At 36.6% G+C, this 16,846-nt stretch overlaps 1 protein-coding gene across 2 annotated transcripts; it reads left to right on the forward strand.

Annotated features, from left to right (window-relative positions):
• The first annotated feature begins 1,540 nt into the window (after positions 1-1,540).
• LOC105212189 (protein suppressor 2 of zeste) lies at positions 1,541-16,576 on the forward strand. Of its 2 annotated transcripts, XM_011184041.3 has the most exons (8): positions 1,541-1,761; positions 1,827-2,453; positions 7,404-7,606; positions 7,922-8,021; positions 8,121-8,303; positions 8,486-8,726; positions 9,132-12,957; positions 14,025-16,576. In XM_011184041.3, the coding sequence occupies exons 3-7, from the start codon at positions 7,486-7,488 to the stop codon at positions 12,954-12,956; spliced, it is 4,470 nt and encodes a 1,489-aa protein (XP_011182343.1). In that variant the 5' UTR covers positions 1,541-1,761; positions 1,827-2,453; positions 7,404-7,485; the 3' UTR covers position 12,957; positions 14,025-16,576. The 2 variants fall into 2 exon arrangements, with proteins under 2 accessions (XP_011182343.1, XP_011182342.1); XM_011184040.3 differs by lacking the exons at positions 1,541-1,761; positions 1,827-2,453 and adding an exon at positions 2,495-4,042.
• The last annotated feature ends 270 nt before the right edge of the window (positions 16,577-16,846 follow it).

Raw genomic sequence — 16,846 nt, forward strand, 5'->3', positions numbered from 1 at the left:
GAAGTTGTTCGCTTCGGCAGCCATCGGTTTCGTTGCCGAAACTCGACCGTTTTCAGAAGTGGCCAATCAAGCTGTTCGCCAGCCGAAGGGTGGGCGCGGCCGCAGCGGCAATGGTACGCGCTATCACTTTCTCACACAAGCCTTGGGTCTGCCGCCATTTCATTCGTACTCTTAGGAAAAGCGCGCACTGTAGGGATGGGACAAGCAGTCGCTGTATACGAATGTAAAATAACGAACTATAGCAAGGCTAAAGACGAAAGCAAGTCGAACTGATTCTCGACTGTTGTTTGGTGTTGTTGATACACAATAAGAGAGGGAGAGTTGTCCGATTATGTTGTGGCGGTTTGAGCCGTCATTTATATTGGTAAAAATGTGTATTGCATGTGTGAGAGTCGTTATTTAACTGAGGAAGTATTGGTTTTTGGGTGGTGGGGACATTCGTTTGTACTTCGTGCTTTGATTCGGATTAATTTTATCTGCGCAAATGTTTATAGCCAAGAAATATCGTGTGAGCACAGTGACTCATTATGCAAAAGTTTTAAGGAAATTATAAAAATAAGCGAAATGATAATTGAACAAATTTCAATATATATTTTTTTAAATAGATTTTGATTTAAATTCAGCAATGTTATATATACCTTTAAAATTAGCTATAATATTAGATTTGAACATAGAAATATGTTGGAGTTTGCAGTAAATAGTGCCTGTTATCCTGTTTGCTTAAAGTTTGCATTAAACAGGAACAATGTATGTTAAGTTTGCCAACAAAATACTGTAATACAGAGAAACATTTTCTAAACGACACCTTTATTAGACGGATACCTTCTTTGGACGGAAATATTTTCATGTACGAAGAAAATGGCCCTCTCTTAGGCGGACTATAGGCGGGCAAAAATCGTTCGACGGTGGGTGTCTGTCCAATTGAGGTTTCACTCTATAATATAATCTTCATTATAAGCATTTTTAATACCAAAGTTACGGTAACTAAATTATATATCATCAAAAAACTGTAATGTCTGTCCATTAATTTTGTCTTAAACAATTCCAAGTCTCACTAAGGCGTTAAAATTGTAAATTGTAAAAATTAAAATAAGATCGTTTTTTCGTAAAACTAACTTTTGCGGGTGTACTGACGAGAGGAAAAAAATCTCGAATATTGACTAAGTTATAGCTAATATGATGAAGCTGGCCAGAGTGCGTATTATAAAAAGTGCGTAAATTTAAAAGCGATTATCTGGAATAATTCATCGTGCTTTTTACCGATTTATCTGAAATCTGATTAGGCTCTCTACATTACTAACGGAAAGAAAAACTAAAATCTTAAATTCTGGCTTTTTTCAAAGCCTTTTTTAAGTGGAATTTTATACATATATTTTTAAATTCTATAAGTTTGATCTTAAGAAATCACTTAATTTTTTTTCGTTAGATCAATGATTGATGAGTGAGTGAAATAGTAGTTCGTGACGAAGGAAGCAGTAAGAAAAAAAAAACTTTTGTATTCTAGATGATTCAATAAAATTGTGTTAACGTTTAGAAACAATACAAATATATTTCACCTTTAAAATTATTTAAAAAATACCGATTTTTAGGCTGACACATCACCCCTTTTGAGACTTTAAATATGTACCTAGAAAAGAAAACATAAATAAAACTGGCTAAGGCAAATTTTGAGATTTCAACCAATTACCGAAGTTATGTAACCAGAATTTTAGGAGTCTATATTTTGGATTTTGCTACATTTCTGTCACATGAGTGCATCTGGTATAATAACAGTTATTTATATAAAATATATTTCGGATTATATCTTATTAATCTTGCATTGCTAGCCCACAGTACGTGAACGTTTCCCTTAATGAGCAGTTGGGGCAAATACGAGCCGAGCAGCGAGAGAAAAAGAGCGCAGAAATGAGCGGGAATACACATCACACATAGCGAGCCGATGGAAATGTATTTGTTTATGAATATATACGTGCTCACTGTTTGTAGCTGCTCCACCAACGTTGTAACAGTATTTTGTTGGCATTCGAATTGTGCAGTTTGTGTAGCGCGGCTGTTAGCGGACACACTGAACGGCAACGCGACGCATTTTCTCAACTTTTTCAATCGAGTGAATTTCGCTTTGGCTCAACTGAAGTGCATTGATAGTGAATGAAATGAAAGCAAATAGAAGTTAAAAAACGCTAAAAAGTCGGTGGCGAATTGTTGTTGTGCATGCAAAGGCATTCGAGAAATCGATAAGGAAAACAAGTGTAGCAACAAAAGCAAAGTGAAAGAGGAAAATACAAAAGTAAATAATAATAATAAAGGAAAAACGTGTGTAAAAGGAAGCAAAGGAAAGTGGGTTTAGTGCAATGTGCGCAAAGTGGGCCGAATGCTAAATAGGGGAGGAGCGCACAGCGAGTGGTGGAGAAGGCAGCGCGATTCGTGAATTGTTGTTAAAAATCAATATAAATGTTAGTATATAAAAAACGTATTTTCGACAAACTTTTGCCGGTTACGTGTTACAGAGAGAGCAAAACAAAAACCACTTTATGTTTTATTATATACAGAATTTCCACACAGATTTGTTGAATAAACGGCGAAGTGAAATTTGTCTTATTAATCGTTTGTGGCATGAAAATGCACAGCATGCCAACAGCAACCATTTTTCTTTCCTTTACAGTGTATGTGTGCGTGTGTGTGTTTATAAAGTTTCTAATGTGAAAAATTTCACTTTACATTCTATGAGCTGATGTGCATGTGTTGTATGTTTCTATGCAATATTTGTTGTCGGTTGTGAGCGTTACCATATGTGAATGAGAAGCAGTTTAGAGCTAGAGCGGTCAAGTGAAGACTAAACGCTGAGCTGAGTGCGCGGGCAAAACACTTGACACGCACATATATGTACATACCAGCACAGCTATTTTCACATCTGCATACATATGTTTGTGTGTGTGTATGCGCCTGTGTATAACGGCGTATATGTGATAACGCGCCTCATGTGTGCCACTATCAGGCACAATAATAACAATAACCACCACACACATACACATTCGCATTCGTATGCGTTGTGGCCACGCGCTAGTAACGGCGTGGCATGGCATGGCAAGGCAACGCGGCATTAATCTGCTATTTCTTATTGTTGTTCCCGGCTCGCTTCAAATTGGTGCGCGTTCGCATTGGAATTTCGATAAAAATTGTATATCGTCAACATAAACAACAACTACTAGTGCAATCGCTCATTTGGAAACAAACAAATACAACGTTTGATGATAGCGAATTCGAAGGCGAGCGAATTGGGAGCACAAAGTGGGTGAGCAGAGCGAATTCAAACGGCAACGGCAACTACGAGCCGTAGAAAGTTCACTCTCGCCGCAAAACATTCGGCTGCATATATTTTGTTGCTTTTCGGTTTTAAATGTGTATCTGCAAGTATAACAAACACACAAAAAACAACAAATAGATAGATATAAAGCTCAAAACAGACACATTGTAGATGCGCAGTGCAGCAATTGCGTGAGCGCGGTCTGTTGTTGGTGGTGGGTCGGTTGGCTAGAAGTTGTCACTCACTGTGCTACAGATTTACGGAGCGAATTCGCCGCTGCGAGTAGTACTTTGCTGGTGGGTGGTGCGCAATAGAAAAACAGAAAACAAGTGGAAGCAGTGGCAGCGGCATATTGGTGCTAGTGGTGTTGGTGGTGGTGCCGCATATGCCTGGTGAGAGTGAGAACGAACGTCGTGTGTGTTTAGTGCGCGCGCGCATGAGTGAGAGCGTCCGAACGACCGAGCGAAGCGCCAACAAGCATTTCAGCTTTTCACGGAGCGGTTGTGTGGTCGGTGGCATTTTGCTCGTTCGCTAGTTTCGAATTTGATGGCTGCTGTGTCAGTTATATCGTGCGGCAAGTCATAATTTTCAACGCGTGCGGATTTTTGTTTTCAACCCACTGGCTCATTGTGGTAGACAAATTCGCGGGCGAATAACGTAAGCCACATACATATACACATGTATTTGTGCTCTAGTGTGCGTACGTTTATGTGATAACAATAACAACAACATATTCAAGTGAGTGAAATAACAACAACAATACAGTGGTGTTGCAAATTAGTGCAAATATCGTTGAGCATCGCATCCAACCACCATCGCCATAGGCAAAGGCAAAGCGCACAACTCAGCCGCCCTACTTTGGATTTGTTAGTGTTTGTGCGTGTTTACGGTTGCATTGTGTGGAGTTCTTTGAAGGTGTTCGGAGGTGTGCGGTGGTGTGTGGAGGCGTGCGCCCGCTGGTATTAAAGTGCGGAAGTATTTATTGTAAATGTGTGTGCATGTGTGTGTGTGGGTGGGTGACGGAAGAATTATAAAACATTACGGCAAAGCGAAAGAATGTGGAATAGGAAACAGGGCAGCAGGAAGTAAAAGCAATCGAACACTCTATCACACTCTATTCTCCACACTACTTTCTTTGCTTGCCGCTTCTAATTCATATTCTGTGTGTGAATCGTGTGTTTTTATTTCTAATTCTCTATTGCTTTGTTGCCTAATCCTCACGCTCTCATTGTTTTGACGCGTTTGTGCGTCAGTCGGGATGAAATGTGCGTTGATGCGGTCAGCAGTGAGTGGGAAAACAGCTGAGCGTGAGTGCGTGTGTTCTTATTGACTTCGGTGTTTCTGTTTCTGTTTTTGTTTTTGTATCTATCTACCTATTGTAGATACGATTGTTTCGGCGTGAGTTCATTGAAATGCGTGTGTTCGTATGTTCGTACTGATTGTGTGCGTCTAAACAAAATATCAACAACAACGAAGACAAATTAATAACTCAGACGCAGCGGCAAACGGCATTGAAATCATTCAAACACACGCACATAATATATGAATGTACATACCTACATACATATGTACAAATGTATAGCTATAATTGTAGATATGTACATTAAGTCGTATTAACTGAAGAGAAGAAAACCAGAAACATATTGTTTGAAAATAACACAGTTTCGCCGCCAAATCGTATTTATGCATGTGTTATGTGTTGTGCGTGTATAAATGTGCTTGTTTGTTGGTGTGTGTGTGTGTTGGACTACTACACCTTTTGGTGTTTCGGTTTTGTGTTTATTATTGTGATTATTATGTGCCTATTTGCCTTCAAACACTCCACTTAATTGACGTTCATTTGTGCGTCCGCGCCCGCATTTGTTTCAGCTCAAACATTTATACATATGTTTGTAAATGTAAATCTATACATACACATATGTTCGCATTCGTTAATTTATTTGTAATATTCATAGTCTGACGGCGATCAGTCGCTATTAGCTGATCACACTGATCTATTAGCGATTAAATGTGTTGAGCTGCATTTTCTGCTTTTTATTTCTCTTTGAATGTTTATAGTTTTTCAATAACAATTTGAAAGCTGAATGTTGTCTTATTAACTTTCATTAAAGTCACTTTTGCTTTACCTAAATGTAATGTTTTATGCATTTTTATAATTTGATACTTAATTTACTAATTTAACGCTCGAATTTGATTTAATTAATTAACTGATAACTATATATAAATAAAGTAAGTAGTTTTAACCAACTTAACCAATTTTTTGTTGAACCTGTAGTCGTGACTATTGTTAAACCGTATATCATTCAGAATTATTTAATTTAATTAATTTTACAAGTAACAGGTCGTCTCATTTAGATAAATTGTTTCGATTTAATGTTTCTTTCGAACAATATACATTGCTATAATAAAAGTTTTTTTTTAATGACTTGAACCTTAATCAAGGTAGATGGGTGTTACCCGCGTACTGTTGGTTTCTCATTATGATTACATTATTCATAACAATGTGAAAACCGAAACGAAAATTGTGATAATCAATATCAATAATGGATATAGTATGGCATGAATGGGTTAATAGTCATTAATCAATCAACCAATTAGTGATGAGTTTGTAATCGGCGCGAATTCTACAAAAACCGAAGTCTTTAATGTCTTTCAGTAATTCGTAATTACTATGTAGAACCTTATGTACAGACATGGTTTTCTATAATTTCGCAACTTTACCGCTTCTGGGGCAATTGGCAAATTGAAGATTGCAAAGAAATGGTACATCAGCAATTCTTTATATCTTCTGACCATTCTACCGCTATGCAATTTTACATTTTTTTACATTTAATGCTTCACTTTTTTCGGTTTTGTTAAAAATTGCAAATTCCAATTTACAATTTCCTTCATCACCACTACTTCTACAATGTTTCTTTGGCGCTTTTCGTGGCTTCCAACACTTTACGGGCGTTCCAAAGAGTGAATGCGCGCTCGTCTCACTCGCTTTAATGCCTCTTCTTTCGTCACAATGGCTTTGTTTTCACCGAGCAAGTGCTTAGCGACTTGGCGTCGGTCAACGAGCTAGCCTAGCTAACCCGTCAGCGCAGCGAGCCGGTAGGTAAGCCCAGTCATGCATTCAAGCTTTCAGTCAGTCAAGTTGTTGAATTGTCAGTCACATCAGCAACGTGCCATATAAATCGTCACTTTTTTGTGTAGTACCGTCGTCATATCTATGTATTTCTTTTCTTTGTAGCTTTCCCTTGACTTGGTTTTATTCCCATCTTTTGTATATCTACTGCTTTGTTGTCCGCTATTCGCTAACGTTGTTGTCGTTGTCATTTCAATTCAGTGATTTGTTGCTGGAGTAGATGTATAGCCGTCGAATAGCTTAAGGCACCGGCTGTGACAACGTCGTTCGCAATAAATGGAAACAGCGAGCGAGAAGCACGCATACAATTGCTAAAATGATAAGAGCTCAGAAAAACATCGTGAATTCTAAAGTATTTATCATCTATCGGTCGTCCATCTACAAACGATCGCCCATTCTCTGAATCCCTAACCGTGCAGTCGTCCATAGCAATGTCCGTCAGACGGCCACTTGACGCAAATTCGTAGAAGGCCGTTCGACAATTGGACGGCGACTTGGATCCAATACAAGTAGCATAAAATGTCGCTGCAACCGAAAGCCAATGACCAAGGACGGCAAACATGAAACAAAGCTGTGCGCTGTCGTACCACGAATTCCCCAAAGCATAACACGAAATGAAATACATGAAATGCCCCTTTAAGGAGATTCCCTTAATATAAATAAAAACAAAAATGAATGAATGATGAAGTAAATTTGAGTAAAGAATGAATTAATAAATAATTCTATTGAAAATCTGTTCTATTGAAAATCTGTTTGTTTAGACTTCTTAGTGGATTCAAAGTAAACATTGTTGGTTTATTAAAGAAGTGATCGAATTGTGAATATACAAACAAGTATAAAAAATGATGTCAGGACTGATATATCATATAAACTACTTACCTTTAAGCCAGTTTCCAAAAGCTTTGTATCGAAAAGCCTTTCAATTCACAAACTATTAATTTATATACTTTCTATATCCTATTTTTACAGATAAGTACGGTTTGAGGCTACTGAAAGTTTACCTAGTAAGAACTTTCATCAATTAATTCAACACAAAAATAATTAATCCAAGATGAAGCTACAAAAGACAAGTAAAATGCTCAAAGTGAGCGAATTCAATGATTTACTCAGCTGCTATCTTTGCAGCGGCTACTTGATAAATCCAACAGCGGTTGAAAATTGCTTGCATACATGTAAGTAACTAATGTAGACAAGGACTTACAGTCATGTGAAAAATAATAGGGACACTTGCTTGAAAATAGGTAAAAAATAAAATAAAAAATTTATCAAAAATGTAACATGCAATTGTTTGCTGGGATGTCAGTGTGTCCCTATTATTTTTCACATGACTCTAGATATGACATCGCAAAAATTATACTAAAATTCACAATCTGCAGAATTGTCATGCATGAAGTTTCTAATAATTCATTTTTTTCTTTAAAGTTTAAGTGATTAGTTAATATTTAAGATTTACAAACAGATTTGTAATTTCTCCTAAACATTTTCAGATTGTCGCACTTGTATTGTACGACACTTGCAACGTGAGGCAACTTGTCCACTGTGTAAAATTGCAGCAAATTTCAAGCAGATTGATGTGGGCAATCTGAGGTAAGTTGTCAACTAGCACAATCTATTATATACAGCTAATAATTAGTTATATCAATTGCTAATGTTTTACGAATGTTTTGCTTAACGCCATTGTAACAGGTCCGACGATGTATTGCGTGCATTAATTTTCAAAATGGTGCCCGGTCTATATCAAAAGGAACGGGAGCTAGCAATACAATGCAATAGTCAACAGCAAATAAATGTTGAGGAAGCAACCGATGATGTTCGCCGAGAACAGGAAACAATTGGAGATCATTTCTTTGCGCCTAACGAACCAATTAGGTAAGAAATTACGAGTACTTATACGGTATTACTTTGGATATTTGCAAGTCATGCCGCCTTTATATTCTTGTATCAATTGTTTGTATATTAATTTTTCTACCAACTTCTATAACCTCTGCACATTTTTCTTGTATTAATTTTCTTTCTACAATTCTTTTGTTCTCATTGTTTCCGGTCATTAGTTTGTCATTGGAATATCACCCAGCATTGCTGAAGGGCTGCAGCACGAGCCAAATACCGCCAGTGCGTTATCTGCAGTGTCCGGCTTGCTTGAAGATACGTCACTTGAAACGTTTTCTCTGTTCCAAATTCGACATTGGCCCGGAGAGTAAGCGTATCGAGGTGGAAGTGATTTATGAGGATGAGGTGTTGCCAAACGATTTTACCCTAATGGATGTTGGCTATTGTTACAATTGGAAGAGGGTGAGTAACAAGAGAATATTTTTTCTTTTATTCGATGGAAGTGTGATCTATATAGAAATAAATGGAGATAAGTGATTTGGTTTGATTTTCTTATATACATAAGTAGATTACCCTTGAACTTTTTTTGCAATAAATTAAAATATTAATAACACATATCTAAACTTATTCCAAGATACGTTTCAATCCCTTAACGCATACATAAACAATTAATGAAAAAAAATATTTGATTAATTTACATAATAATTTAACTGGTTTTGAAAATTAATTCTCGAACTTCTTAAATTAAACTAAAAAATTGAACTTTCGTATTTAACTACTCATGAAGTTAATAGTTAGAACAGTTATTTGAACGCCCTCAACCATAAAATTGTGTTTTATATTTTGCTTCAAACCATTAATTTACAGCATGCACCTATGAAATTCACCTATCGCATACTTTTCTACGGCAATGAATCTCAAAACCCTTCAAATAGGAAGAATAAATCCGAAATTGAGGTGAAAGGAAACTCTCGCGTTGACACTATAAAAACGACCGAGTTAAAACAAAATGAAGAACTTACTATTTGTGACGACGCGAACATCACAATTGTGTCTACTGCGTCACCAATATTACATAAAGCTCTCAAGAGCAAGAGTAAGTCTTCGAAGTCTATTAAACTCACTACAAATAAGACAAACAATGAAGAGGTGAATGCACCCGTGAAAATGATATTTGCGCGAAAATCGAGCGCAGATAGCGGCAAGAAGCCTTCACCCAAGCGCAACAATCACGAAGACGTAACATACACTGTAACAAATGATTTCAAGAGTTTACGCAGCAACGATATGCGTTATAGCGACTATGCTGTCTCGTCCACCACGAGCAATAGTAATTCACCCAAAAGCTCACCGAAAAGTGCACAACGTTCGGGCAAATCTACGTCTAATGCGTCAATCATTGTTGATTCACCTCCACCACCACCGGTACAATCTCAAGGCGCTTCATCCGTGACGCTGCCAAAATGTGACATTGTCGTGAGCATACCGCAGTCGCAGATGCCGAAGTCGCCGTACTCGATCGATGATGAATTCGAGAATGTATCATTGGCGCAGTTGAAAACGGCGAGCAAGAAGTCGCCTTCAACCACAACTACAACTAACGTGACAGAGACTGCGAAAGGTGGTTCGACTAGAAATGTGCCAAAGTTAAAGATTGAACTGAATAGTCTGAAGACACGTTTAAGCATTTCAAAACCCAAATCGGCCGGTGTGCTGTCAAGTGTAGGGACCTCTGAGAAACGAGAGCGTACAAAACAGCGTAAACACTCATTGGATGAAGTAGCTGCTCCGTTGAATGATAGGCTAGATATAGAGACCTATGCGAAGAATATAGGCCTGCAACCCATAGAAGTTTTGACCCCACCAGAATCATGTGAGAAGCTCAAATACAGTCCAAATGCTTCGCCACTCTCGTCTGCATCCTCCACCACCAGTTCGTCGAATAACGCTTTTCCATTGGCCATACCTAACGAGCTGACGACGAGTACTTCTTTTCACAAAAAAAGGAAAAAGAAACACTCAAAAGATTCGAAGGAACCCAAAGATAGCAAGCGGCGTAGAATGCATGCAGAAATCTCCAGTAAACCGGAAGAAGAGAGCCTTAAAATGAAGGTGAAGCTAACCACACCACATAATCATAAATCCCACAAGTCTGAAAGTTCTGGTACAAAGAAAAGCAGTGATGAATTACGCAAATCACCACCGGTCGTAAGGGATGTTAAAGTGCTAACAACTGCTATTGTCCCAGACGTACCGGTGACACCTGTTAATGATAGTATATTGGCATTGAACAAAACTCTTGGAGAGGAATCGCGTAGCATAAATCATCTCATGATGGAAAAAGAAAGAACCAAAGAGGTTGTCAAAGTGGTAAAGGCAGATGAAACGTTGCTAACACTGCCACAGACAAACTTGCTTCCAAAACCCTACAACAACATTAAAGATTCCAAGTTACCCGCTTCGCCACCACTACCGCCCAGTCTCTTCAAGACGACGCCACTAAATTTTAATACAATCACAGTTACCAGTACGACAGCTGGTCAATCAAAGTCTACAAATAACTCATCCAAACAATTGGACTTGACCAAGAATAAACAGCAAGTGCCACTGTCGACAAAACCTACCCCAGTACCGCTGTACAATAGACAGGGTTCCCTAAATGCTCCGAAACCACATCCACACTTCATAGTTCCAAGCCTTCCACGCCGTCCCTCACCCGGCTCAAACAACTCATATACACCTTCGTCTATAGCTAGTGCTAGTAGTAAACAGCTCGGTATGCAATTAAAACGCTCCGCCTCTTTGGATGAGCCTTATGCAATTGGTGGACGTGCGAAGCAGGTTAAGCTCGATGTGTCTCAACGCAAGGCACTGTATGGTAGTTATGCTAATAAGCCGCTTACACCGCCAGCCACCGGCGTAAGTATTAGCAAACTGGCCGACACCGCAACCAATGTGCAAAGCTCTAGCGGCACTCATAATAATGCAGTTACAATCACGGCACGTCCACCGGGTGGCATGACGCAGGAACAAATGCGTTGGCAACTACCGCCCTACACACAGTTGCATTTACCGTTCAACAAGCCGGCCGTGGAAATTGTGCGCATCAACTCGAATCAAACGACGGCTGATATGCATACACCAGCGTTGAATGCACTAAAGAGTGGACGTATGATGGGACCACCACTGTCAATGGTGAAGGGTAAGAAATCTGCAGGACATCAGCTAGGCACTATGCCATCCTCTAGCGGAGTAAGATCACCGCCAATATCGCTCAGTGCTGTACCTTTTGGACAGGGCAGGAATAATCCTTATCGTTTATCGCCACCGGCCCTAATAAACCTACAAGATCGACCATTTACGACCAAAAAAATCGGCACACTGGCTACAGATAATACCTATAAGAAACCAGAGAACTTGTGCAAGACCAACGGTACTTTCGATAAGCAGTCACAGCAATCACGTGTAAGTTTACGGGATTTTAGACCGACTTCTCGTGATTACAGTAGCACCGATATAATTGATGTTACGGGCGGCGCCGCCAAAGATGAGCACAGCTCAGCAGTCGACACTACGGTCAGTGCCACAGCTGCTACACCATCAGCGCGAGAAAGTCTGGAAGCTGCTTTAAATAAAATTAAACAGAACATCACTTCCACAACTGCGCAAGATAGTGCCGCCGGCTCCGCTGCAAAGCAACAACAGTTGCCCTCGCCTACACAGATGAGCAACGAAGATTTACAGAATCTACACCTGCTTTCCGAGTCGGCAACAACACGTGAAAAGATCGCAATACGCTCTTCGCTGTCTTATGAGAAACCGAAAATGCAACCATCTTCTATGGTACGCCAGCAAAACGCTTCGGTGCGTAATATACCCAATCCCTCGGCGTTGGCGTTTCGAAACATGTCGACGCTGCCTGCTGTGAGCTCCACCTTGCCACCGGCATCCACGGTTGTCGCTAGTCAAAGCGTCACCAGCAACAGCGCGCCATCTACATCCTCATCCACACCAACAACCAGCGCCGCATCACAATCCACACAAAAGACATTACCTCTTGTGACGCTTCCCTTAACCAGCTCCACTGCGCCTCTCAGCCCCGGCAATGTTGCGCCATCTGTCACAACCAGCAGCAGTGCGGTCAGCGCCCCCAACACAATGATAACAACGGCACGCACCGTCAAGAAGCCGACAACCATTGATCAAGTTGCCGCTAATTTAAATATGCGCGCATCGGCGGCCGCCGCAGAAGCACACGCGGCCAAATTGAATGCCGCGGAGGATGTCGCACAAATAAGCTCGTCCATGGGCAGCGCTACGGCAAGTCAAAATAATGCCAGTGACCTGTCAAAGACGACGCTCACCACCGCTGCAGCTTCTTCAACTACATCCAACGAGTCGTCGGCTACAGCTGCCGAGCGTGTCAAGGAGCAAACGACTGAAGCGACAAACGGCGCTGATGAGATTGTAAAAGCGAAAGTGTTGCCAAAATCTGTAGCCGATAGTGGTGTGACAACGGCGATTGTCACTGATGTCACCAGCATAGAGAATACTGCGAGCAACAACAACGGCAATAATAACAATAATAATAATAACAACAACAACAGTAATAGCAAGAACAACAATAATAATAGCAGCAGCAATAACGATGTCAAATATGGTGTGACGTCAGGCAGCGTGGCGAGTGATTAAGGTGAGTGCAACGAAGCATTGCATTGTTTATTGCTTTTCTGTTTTCTCGTTTTTTGTTTTTGCTTTTTTGATTGTGTATATTTTTTATGTTTTATGCGAATTGAGAAAAATCAATTGCGGTGACACGGCATGATAAGGGGAAGATATATGACTGCAGTCGGGTGATATGGGAAGGATTTAGTTTTTTTGTTCGTGAGCTGTTTGAAATAATTGGAATTTCTCTTTGTATCACGGGATTAATGCATTTGAAATGTTCAATTATGGGAAATTAACGGTTTGCAATAACTGAGTTCTAGTTTGAGTGCCTGCAAGGCGAATTTTGTTCAAGTGTCTATCAGTCCTTCAAATAAATTAATCAAACAAGGTTTGAGAAACTTTTACTAAGAGACACCTCCGTTTACAACCACCCATTATTTATTTATTAAAAGACGCGCTCTTTTTTTCTCTACTCTAGCTTTTTCTTCGCAATCACAAATAGTTCAACTAGAAATATTAATTATTGAATTCCAGGCGTCTACAACCAAACATTATTATGGGTTTAGCGTATTTTAACCTTAAATAAGGCAATTATTATATTCTAGATTTAGTTTGACTGTTCTAAGGTCTATTCAGAATGGATTGTTGAACAAATGTAATTGTTTTAACTTGGTAATAAATTGCGGGAAGATATACTATATACATATACCATATAGGCGCCTTTACAACTCTTAAAATACTTTGGGGTTAAGTTGAAGTTAGTTTAATAGAAACTCTCTTCATGTAAAGATGGTACAAAGCAATTATATATTAAATAGTTTTGTAAACTATTACAAACAGTTAAATTTCTTACGTAAGACGAGAGAAAGTCTGGAAACTAATTCCATTCTTAGTAATTGGAGAACGTTTTTAGCTAAAAGTTTTTATCGGATATCATATAGTTTTTGTTTAAATATATTATTTCTTGATTTTTTTATTTTATAAAACACATTTTTCTTCAATATATAAAATAGTATTTAAAATTATTTTTCAATATTATATTTTAATAAATAATAAATATTGTTTCTTTTCATCCTTCATTTACATCTAAAGATACAGTCAGTCGTTGCGAAATTTTCTTCGAAATAGTAGACTCGGAAGTCAAATATTTCTGGAGATGGATGGATGTCAATAATGGCACTACCGACATTTAAACGGTAACTTTTGATACAATCAATAAATTCTGTTGCATCAAAAAGGAGTTAATCAGTAGACTCTCAATTATAATTATATTAACGGTTTAAATGTAAGTAAAAATATAAATAAAAATTTATAAATAATTATACGTATAATTAAAATTAATTAAATTAATAATTTTATTGCAAACCAAAATATTTTTAAAACTTTAAGTTGTATGGATATAACAAATATTATATATTTAGGAGTAATTAGTATATAAATAAATTTGAATTATTTAAATGTACCTAATTAGAACTTGATTAACAAAAACAATACATATACTTGCAAATACATACGTATATAAAGTATGTACATAAAAACATATATGCAATATATTAATGTAGGAATTTAACAAAGCAAAACAAAATGTTTCAGAAATGTGTTGGTTTAGAAAATGCAATTTGGAATAACAATTAAAATAGTGTTGGTTAATCACTTATAATCAATTTAACTTTTAAAAACATTTAACTATATTTTAGGTTTCTACTAATCTACATACCTGTATAGTTAAATAATTCAGCTTAGTTACTGTCTATTTGATTTGATAATTTAACTAACAACTTTCTTATGTAAAACAGAATTCGCACAACTAAAGCTTTAAATGTATTTTAATTTATACGCGAACTACAAAACTATAGTTTTTAAATATGTAAGCCCTCGCAAAACTCAATGTAAACTATTATATACCCATATGAATAATCAATGATATTAAATAATTTAGTACGGTACTCAAAATAACCATCAAAATGAACGGCTTCAAAATATGTTGAGGTAAATAATAATATTGACAAAAAAATTTACGGTAGGCATAAATTAACTGAAGAAAACAAAATAAAGCAAAATATAAATAAAAACTGCAATAAATTCATACGTAGAGTACTTGCGCACATACTTGTGTACATAAGTATATTTTGCGTATAGTACGCGCCACATGCATACTTTTATAATTTGTAATAAAAACTTAATATCCTTCAGTGAATGTCGGCAACAAATACTTTGATACGCACACTTATTAACATACAAATATAGACATATTTAAAAATAAGTGCTTACATACATACAAATATATACGTGTGTGCACATAAGGTTTGAGTTTTTCAGCAATTTTGAATTTCAAAATAGTAAAAATAAAATTTAGCTGTTTATTTTTTCCAAGTGGTTTATAATTCGCCGTCAATGCGCTGACATTGAAGTATTGATTGCATAATTAAATTCCGAACAACCTGCCTATTTATTTTGTTTGATTGACCAATTGATGGGCACATCACGGCCACTTCAGCTCAACATTTCAATCGTCATATTTTATTTTGTAAAATTGCTTTACAGTTTTGTTATTATTTTGTTTGGGCGCCGGCGATACACATACATATGTATGTGCATATGTTTGGATTGCTGTGTAGATTGTTTGTTGAAAAAGAATTATTAATGAGTACTGAACTGTTCGGAAATCAGAAAGTTACTCGAAAATATTGTTCCTGTTTTATATTTTTTATCTATGTTAACACGCAGTTCTTAAGTTTTAGTTAAAGATATACTTTTTGTAAATATGGAAATATTTGCATAAAATAAGTAATAATTCATTGCACACAAATGAAAATTCTTTTTTTTTAATTTTTAAATTTTTTGTTTATTATTTAAGTTTAACAATTCATAAAATTTATAGAATTTTATATAATATTTGACTGTTTATTTATTTTTTTATAATATTTGACTGTTTATTAATATTCGTATATCTTTCAAAAATGTAATTACATGTATGAAAAAATTGCAATAGAATATTTAATATTTAAATTTTTTTATTATATATATAACAGTGTTTATATTATATGTATGTATATATTTTTACTTTAACCAGTTTAACTGTGTTTTAACAATTAACAATTGGCATTAATATTAAATTTAGACTAAAATAAAGACACGAGTAAAACAATTTGGGAATCTATTATAGCATACAAATTAAAGTGAACAGAAAATAGAAATGAATGCATAAATAATAGCAAAAATTTCTGTATGTATGAAAACACAAAAAAATAATAATGCATATTCTATGTAAATAAAAAAAAACAATTTGTGAGTTTACTGTTATTCCATTAGTTAAATAAATAAATTTAAATTTAATTTCAAAATGCCACAAAACAAGCAGCAAAAACAACACAATATAAAATGACTACTGTGGTCATAAATACATAAAAAAGTATGAAAAATTGATGTCACGTAGGCAAGAAAAAAAGGAGCAAAAAATCAGCAAAAATGTTTGCAAATATTTAAAATAAACAAAAGCGGAAAGAGTAATAACTTTTATGTATATACATATGTATATGCAAACATACTTCTATATGAACATACAAACTTAAATAAATGAATAAAAAATCGTAGGATCAGCAAATTGAAATTGAGGAAACACGTAAAATACTGTAAACCGAAAATACTGTAAACCCAAAAAAAAAATCGTCTAAACCTATGAATAGACGCATAAATGTTTGTAAAATAAATATTTAACTATGAATAAGAAACAAATAAAGAGAATTTAGCACATTTACACAAATTGGTGTTTTCATTTCCGCTTAATGGCATCAACAACAAACAACCACCCAAAAGTGCGCCTTCAGCGTTAGTTAGCGCTTAGACTCCCTAACGTAAGTATCATATTACAACTCTCACTTTGTTATTTGTTACTGTGCTAAAAAAGCCAAAAG

Source organism: Zeugodacus cucurbitae, chromosome 6, assembly GCF_028554725.1.
Source record: "Zeugodacus cucurbitae isolate PBARC_wt_2022May chromosome 6, idZeuCucr1.2, whole genome shotgun sequence".
Taxonomy (NCBI): domain Eukaryota; kingdom Metazoa; phylum Arthropoda; class Insecta; order Diptera; family Tephritidae; genus Zeugodacus; species Zeugodacus cucurbitae.

Coding starts and splice junctions, on each gene's coding strand:
- LOC105212189 (XM_011184041.3), top strand. CDS start 7,486: ATGAAGCTACAAAAGACAAGTAAAATGCTCAAAGTGAGCGAATTCAAT. Junction 7,607..7,921: donor TGAAAATTGCTTGCATACAT/GTAAGTAACTAA, acceptor AAACATTTTCAG/ATTGTCGCACTTGTATTGTA. Junction 8,304..8,485: donor GCGCCTAACGAACCAATTAG/GTAAGAAATTAC, acceptor TCCGGTCATTAG/TTTGTCATTGGAATATCACC.